The sequence below is a fragment of the Rhinopithecus bieti genome, unplaced genomic scaffold (genome assembly GCF_001698545.2).
Source record: "Rhinopithecus bieti isolate Rb0 unplaced genomic scaffold, ASM169854v2 scaffold_3875, whole genome shotgun sequence".
In the NCBI taxonomy this organism is placed as follows: domain Eukaryota; kingdom Metazoa; phylum Chordata; class Mammalia; order Primates; family Cercopithecidae; genus Rhinopithecus; species Rhinopithecus bieti.
Genome location: NW_016804422.1, coordinates 1,836,952 through 1,844,084, shown reverse-complemented (window position 1 = coordinate 1,844,084; position 7,133 = coordinate 1,836,952). Strand labels below are relative to the sequence as shown.

The following is a 7,133-nucleotide window of genomic DNA, read 5'->3' as shown; positions in this document are numbered from 1 at the left end:
CTGGAGTGCAGTGGCCGGATCTCAGCTCACTGCAAGCTCCGCCTCCCGGGTTTACGCCATTCTCCTGCCTCAGCCTCCCGAGTAGCTGGGACTACAGGCGCCCGCCACGTCGCCCGGCTAGTTTTTTGTATTTTTTAGTAGAGACGGGGTTTCACCGGGTTAGCCAGGATGGTCTCGATCTCCTGACCTCGTGATCCGCCCGTCTCGGCCTCCCAAAGTGCTGGGATTACAGGCTTGAGCCACCGCGCCCGGCAGCAGTCCAGCTTTCTAATTCCTGCCCCAGGCTCAGCTTTCTCTCCCCCTGCCCAATCCCAGCCTCACAGCGGCACACAGCCGGATCCCGCAGGTCCTTGGTTGGGTCACGGTAGAAGAAGGGCCGACAGAGCTCACAGTGGCGCCCAGCTGTGTTATGCTGACATCCATCACACACACCTCCACTCACATTGCCAGATGCCAGGTATACAGCCATGTCGAAGTGGCAGCTGTGGGTGTGCCCATGGCACTCACACTCTGGCAGGGGAGGAAGGGCAAGGCAAAGGCCACTTGAGGAACCAGATCACAAGGGTAAGGAGTAGGCCACCTTAGATCCCTATCACAGGCCAGAATTTGTGGGTAGGGGCTCAGGGACTTCAAGGCTTCAGCATCATAATGGTTCCCTACCCAGAGCAGACTGTAGAGGAGTATTGAGGGGGTCCCAAGGGGCATCAAGGTGTGCATACTCTTTGGATACAGCCTGGGTTTTAGGGGCTTGACCAACCAGATCTAGGTTCTACCGAGGGCACAGCCAGGCTGCAGTGCTGGAGCTATGGAGGCCAAGATCTCACTCACTCCTACAGGCATGACTATGGCCGTCCTCAGCCGGATGCCAGGGCAGGTCATGATAGAAATCCTGACACTGTTCGCAGTTGAGGCCACGTGTGTTGTGTTTGCAGATGCAAGCTCCGTGCACCTATGAAGGTTGGCAGGCAGGTTGTCAGCACTGCTCAGCCATGTCCGCCCCTGCCCCTAGCCCTATCCCAACCGTCTGAAGCCCCTCACCATGCCCTCAGCATGGGCTGGTGCCCCTGGGGCGGGTGCACACTCTGAGGCGTGTCCATAGCAGAAGCAGTTGCCACGTACAACCAGCTCATAGAGGGCATAGTAGTACTTCTCTCGGATCTCCCTCCGTGGGTCGAGTAGGTTGTCTCCCAATGTGTGTAGACGAGTCAGGTTCACCCGTAGGTTGGTGACCTTCAACAGGTCTGAGGTGGGGGCAACGGGGGCCAACTGACCAGGCAGGCCCCCACTGCCCCCTGCCCACCTAGGGGCTCAGCTGCCAAGGTCACCTTGAAAGACCTCCTGTATACTGCCACCCGAGCTAAACTGGGCTTGGCACCTGCCCTAGGAAGCACCCAAAATAGTTACTGAGGCCCCAAATAGTCCCTAGCCGGACACGGACTGTGCCAGGCTCAAAGGGTGGAGCACTCACTCTGAATCCGTGAGCTGTAGGGGTCTGGGATAGGGATGGCAGGGTCCAACACACGATAGATGACCTGGAGAGGCAGGGAGTTCATAGTGACACTGAATCTTGCCTTAGGCCCATCATCCCCAGCTTCCGGCCCCCAGCCCAGATGCCAGTCCTCACCTCGCCTTCAGTGGATGGCTCAATCTCTGAGTAGCGGGACTCACAGACTACATCATCCCAGTGCCGTGGAGGGGCTAGTGGGACTCCTGGGAAGTCAGCCCCACAGTCATAGGAGAAATATCGGTACACATGCCAGGTGCGGCCAAAGTCTGCTGAGCGTTCCACCAGCATGGCAGCAGGGCGAAATGTCTGGGTAGGGGGGCATAGCTGATCAGCAGGCACCAGGACCCAAGCCCAATCTAGGAATATCAAGAGCCCTGCTCAGCCCAAGACTGCCCTCAAACAGCTCACAGAGAGTGGGGGTGACTGGTGGAAGCCAGATAATGACCAGCAAGGGTGGCCACCTCTAATGGGGAGACTCAGGGTTCATGGGGCTCAAGGAGACAGCACCTGACCCAGCCTGGGATTGGAAAGGCAGAAGATCATGTGCAAAGGCCTGGAGGCAAATGGAAGGTGTGAAGGGATGAAGGAGCCTCCTGCATCCACACTCAAGGAGGCTGGGTTAAAGAGCTGAGACTCTGTCCAGGGGCAATGGAGAGCCAAGCAGGGTGGTTCGGGCAGGCTCCCAGATATGCAGGCACCTTGAAGGTCATAATGAGGTGTGTGAAATGAAACTCAGCCTCCAGGTCCAGTTGGATGGTGACCGCAGGGATACCTGGGACAGGAGTCGAAAGTCAAGGACTCAAAGCTACTGGTGGGCAGCCTGCTCACTTTTGCCCCACCCATGGCCTCACCATTCTCTGACTGCCACCAGGCTGCCCGCCGCTGTGGTGCAAAGCTGGTGACTACGTTCTGGATGCGATGGCTGTGTGGGTTGTCTCTAGCAGAGAAGGGGCGCCGGGAGTCGCAAAGGAAGCACTTCTTTTCATCCTGAGTTGGATGGGAATTAGAATCAGTGCCTCAGGCAGTGCCAGCCCCACCCTGACTCAGCCTCTCACCCTGTCCCCAGCCACACCTGCAGGTGACTGACGATGCAGTAGGGCTGGGGGCCATTCAGGCCACAGGTGGATGAGGCAGTCAGTCTGTCAGCTCGGCCCACCAGCAGGTCGCCCGTGGCGGGGTAGCAGCTTCCCCTCGAACAGCCAGGCACATCCGGGGCAGGGGCCTGTGCCAGTGTGGCGGCCAGCACTGGGGACAGTAGTTCAGCCAGTTCTGCTGAGTTCCTATCTGGTGGCCCCACCTCATGTGCCCCAAGGACAACTACCAGGACCTACCATCACATTCCACAACCCCCAGTCCCCACCAGGCCCTCTCACCGCTTAGCAGTAGGCCCAGTCGAAGTTCCCAGGGCAGAGGCTGTCCCCTCCCTCCTTCCCTTGAGGTCAGCTCCATCCTGAAGAGGAGAACAAGGGATAAGGGGAGGTGAACGGTCTCGGGCCCGAGCCCTCCTCCTTCCTTTGGGGTTCCGTGTCAACTCTGCCTGTGGGTCTTTGGCCTGCTTCTCTCCAGGCCCTCTGTCAGTCCCCAGGTCTGTCCAGCGGTCCCTCCAACAGCTTAGAGTCTTAGCGACTTTGAGCAAAGTTGGGAATCGCGGCAAGAAGGAAAGGCCGGAGCGGACTCTGGGCAGGAGCGCAACACCGGGTGGAGAGCGCCCCCACCCCAACCCTACCCCTGCCCCCTGGAAACTGCCTTCGCCCCAGGAACCAGACACAGATCACTTCACCCACAAATATTTATTGTGCCCCCAAGCCCACACCTATACGAGGGCCAGGGGAGGGTAAGAGATTTGGTGCTTTAAACTATCATTGGAAGGGGGCTCACGAAGTTGGGTGCATGGCAGGAGCAAATGAGAGAGATCTGATCTTCGGGTATCCAACTCTGGACCAAGGAGCCTATAGCCTTTTCCCCTCAGAGTCATGGGCGCCTTGGAAATTACCATCAACTCAGCCGCTTGATCCCAAGGCTCCAGCATCAACAGAGAGGCTGGAGGGCACAAGCAGGAGCACCAAATTCCCCTCTTCAGGGCTGTGGGGGGACTCTCGGGTAGTCTTAGGGACGGAACAGGATGGGGCTGGGGGAGAGATGGCGAAAGTGCACATCCAGCCCGAAGCACAGCTCCAGGGGGGTCACTGCCTACCCCACTAGTCACTACGGTAAGTAGGCACGAGAAGTGCTGCCTGTTTCCCAGTATGGAATTAGGTTCTGGGTGGCGGACCCTGGACCAGAGCTACGGCGAGCGACTCCGGATCTTGTAGCTATTTATCCGCTCCAGACTTTTTGGCCTGCCGGGATCGCTAGAGCCCGGGATTGGAATGTGCGCGGCGGCGTAAGGGGGGGAGAGAAGGAGGAAAGTGGGTGGGGGACATGGGGCGCGCCCCACCCAGGGCCCTGGGAACGGGAAGTTGGGGAAACCGTGGGGTCTGCCAGTCGTTAGGGCTGGGTCTGGCCTGCCGCCTCCGCAGTCATGGCAGGGAGTGCCCTGAGCTGCCATCCAGGGAAGAAACCTGGTGGGAGTTCCTCAGGGGAATCTCCCCACTTCACAAAGACGTTTGGGGGCGGCGGGGGTGGGGGTCAGTCAATCCGTTGGACTTCAAGCATCGCTGGGAGTTATTCTGGATATCCGAAGTAGAAGTCTCCAGTCACCGCGAGGATCATGTAGTGAACCTGGGGGATCAGGGATACTAGAGATGACTGAGAATGTTAAATTTTTAATTATTTACTTATTTATTTTTTGAGACGGAGTGTCGCTCTGTCGCCCAGGCTAGAGTGCAGTGGCGAGATCTCGGCTCACTGCAACCTCTGCCTCCCAGGTTCAAGCGATTCTCCTGCCTCAGCTTCCCAAGTAGCTAGGATTACAGGCGCCCACCACCACGCCCAGCTAATGTTTGTATTTTTAGTAGACATGGGGTTTCACCATGTTGGCTAGGCTGGTCTCAAACTACTGACATCAGGTGATCCTACAGCCTCTGCCTCCGAAAGCTCTGGGATTACAGGCATGAGCCAGTAAATAGCGCCAGGCCCTATTTACTTATTTTGAGTGGAGAATGCCGGCATTGTAGTCTCACAATTTTAGATCACTCAGAGATAAATGTGTATCAGGGTCTGGGACACTAGATGGCCTCAGGGAGTTACATGATCTGTCTGCTTTCTCAAGATCAGAAGGCCGTGGGGCCACATGGGGGGGTCACTCAGGGTCAGTGGGCACTCAGGATCTTTGGTCTCCCAAGGCCAGGAGATTCCTGGATCACTCTAGGGCCACTTTGAGTTGCCCAGGTGATCCCACAGTCCTTCTTGCTGGTTTCCATAGACAGTAATCAGCAGGTGGTGTACTTACTGGTGGCAAAGCACATCATGTGCCCAAGCAGCTCAGCTGCCTGCTGCTCCAGGGCCTGCAGGGTGGCTGCCTTCTTGCCCAGTGCCTGTGCATTCTGTGTCAGGCACCCCAACCCTGGGGTCAGGTCATCTGAGCCAGGCTCTGACCCCTGGCTCTAACCTCCAATCCTGGCCCCAGTCTCTATCACAACCTAGACCCTGACCCAGCCCTAACCTTAAATAAACTCTGAACCTAATCAACACTTGATCTCTGGTCTAAATCTTGACCCCAGCCCTGATCCCTACATGAGTCAAGACCTGATCTGGACCCAGCCTTAACCCTTCCACAACATCCCTGTTCTGGCCCTGACCTTTCCATCTGACCCTAAACCCTTCCCCGTGCCTGCCCTACTGCAGGCCAGCCACGCACCATGCAGGCAGCTGAAGCTGCTTTATGCCTTCTTCAGGAGATCCTGGGCCTCAGCTCAAGCCTGCTGCACCCATTCTTTTGCATCCTGCACAGTGGCTACCAGGCCATATGTGTCCTCCTGCAGCTCGCCACGGGCAAAAGGGCCAACTGCAACTCCTGGGGCAGGGCTGGACCTGAAACCCCACCCCACCCAGAATATATTGCTCCAAATATATTACTGCCTAAGGTTCCTGGAGGAAAGGAGAATTTAGAACTGAGATCTCGCCTCAGTCCAGTGTAGCCCAGCCCCAGCCCAAATCCCACTTTCCACTGTTCCAGAGGGGGTCCCTGAGACCCCAGTGCCCACTCTTCTCCATTTCATCTTGCCCAGGCCCTCAGCCCTGCCTACGACTCATGCTGCCCATTCTTAAAGCCTCCTGGGCCTGCTGCTGACTCAGGACAAAACATGCCCTGAACACCTTAGCTACACTGGACACATGCCCTGGGACTGGGGTATCTCAACTGCCAGTGCCATCTGGGCCAGGCACCCTGCCACCTGGGGCAAAGATTAGGGGGTCACAGAGAGGACACAGTAGCAACTAGGCTGAGTATTATCATGGTCAGGGTACTTGGTAGCACTGTGGTATCATAGTGAGTCAAGGATCTCAGGGAGAATGGAAATCACAGCAGTCATTGAACAAGGGATGTAAAGGAGCTGAGGGTACAAGTGGGGGTATCACCTCCTGTAGAGTGGCCTCCAGGCCTTCAAGTGCCAACTTCACTTCCTGTAGCCCTTGCTCTGCGGGCCTGCATGAGTTCCGTTCCCCCCTCAGCCAGCACCCCCTAAACATCCAGTGCTTGGTGCTGGGCCCACGCCGTACCCTCCTTGAAGAACACAGGTGTTCAGTTAGGCATCCCTTTTCTGCCCAACCTCTGACTTCCACCTCCAGCCTCCTGGCTCTTCACCTGGTTCATTCTGCCTGATGGAGGATGCCTTCAGCTTCGGGCAGCTTCTGGCCCATGGCATCCAGTACAGGGAAAGCACCCTGGATGTGACCCAGCGGAAGAGCAATGCCTACTGCCCCCACCTTGGAGAAGGGGCACTGACAGACCACACCATAACACCAGCTCCACACTTGTAGTGTCCACACCTTTGTCTGTGGGGAAAAGAGTAGGGATCTTAGACCTGAACCCTGAACTCTGACCCAATGAACCCTGACCCTAATCTCTCATCGATCCTGCCTCAGACACAACTATCCAGTGGTGTGCTGGAAGCTTATAAGAGCCAATTGTTGGCCGGGCGCAGTGGCTCACACCTATAATCCCAGCACTTTGGGAGGCTGAGGCGGGCAGATTGCCTGAGCTCAGGAGTTTGAGATCAGCCTGAGCAACATGGTGAAAACCCATCTCTACTAAAACACAAAAAATTAGCCAGGCGTGGTGGCGTGTGCCTGTAGGCCCAGCTAATCAGGAGGCTGAGGAAGGAGAATTGCTTGAACCTGGGAGGCAGAGCCTGCAGTGAGCCAAGATCACACCACTGCACTCTAGCCTGGGCAACAGAGCGAGACTCTGTCTCTAAAAAAATAAAAAATAAAAATAAATAAAAAAGGGTAGGCCGGGCGCGGTGGCTCAAGCCTGTAATCCCAGCACTTTGGGAGGCCGAGACGGGCGGATCACGAGGTCAGGAGATCGAGACCATCCTGGCTAATACGGTGAAACCCCATCTCTACTAAAAAATACAAAAAACTAGCCGGGCGACGAGGCGGGCGCCTGTAGTCCCAGCTACTCGGGAGGCTGAGACAGGAGAATGGCGTGAACCCGGGAGGCGGAGCTTGCAGTGAGCTGAGA

General features: G+C 56.8%; 1 protein-coding gene across 1 annotated transcript in view; it reads right to left on the bottom strand.

The window, feature by feature from the left end:
- Nucleotides 1-3,150, bottom strand: part of LAMB2 (laminin subunit beta 2) — a 12,814-nt gene extending 9,664 nt beyond the window's left edge. Inside the window, exons 1-10 of the mRNA XM_017868100.1 lie at nt 3,045-3,150; nt 2,881-2,957; nt 2,580-2,752; nt 2,359-2,494; nt 2,206-2,279; nt 1,625-1,813; nt 1,469-1,532; nt 1,039-1,241; nt 829-949; nt 322-510 (exon numbers count right to left, since the gene is read on the bottom strand). Coding sequence (XP_017723589.1) covers nt 322-510; nt 829-949; nt 1,039-1,241; nt 1,469-1,532; nt 1,625-1,813; nt 2,206-2,279; nt 2,359-2,494; nt 2,580-2,752; nt 2,881-2,956 — 1,225 coding nt within the window. The 5' untranslated portion in view covers nt 2,957; nt 3,045-3,150. The remainder of the gene's footprint in view (nt 1-321; nt 511-828; nt 950-1,038; nt 1,242-1,468; nt 1,533-1,624; nt 1,814-2,205; nt 2,280-2,358; nt 2,495-2,579; nt 2,753-2,880; nt 2,958-3,044) is intronic.
- Between the last annotated feature and the right edge of the window lie 3,983 nt (nt 3,151-7,133).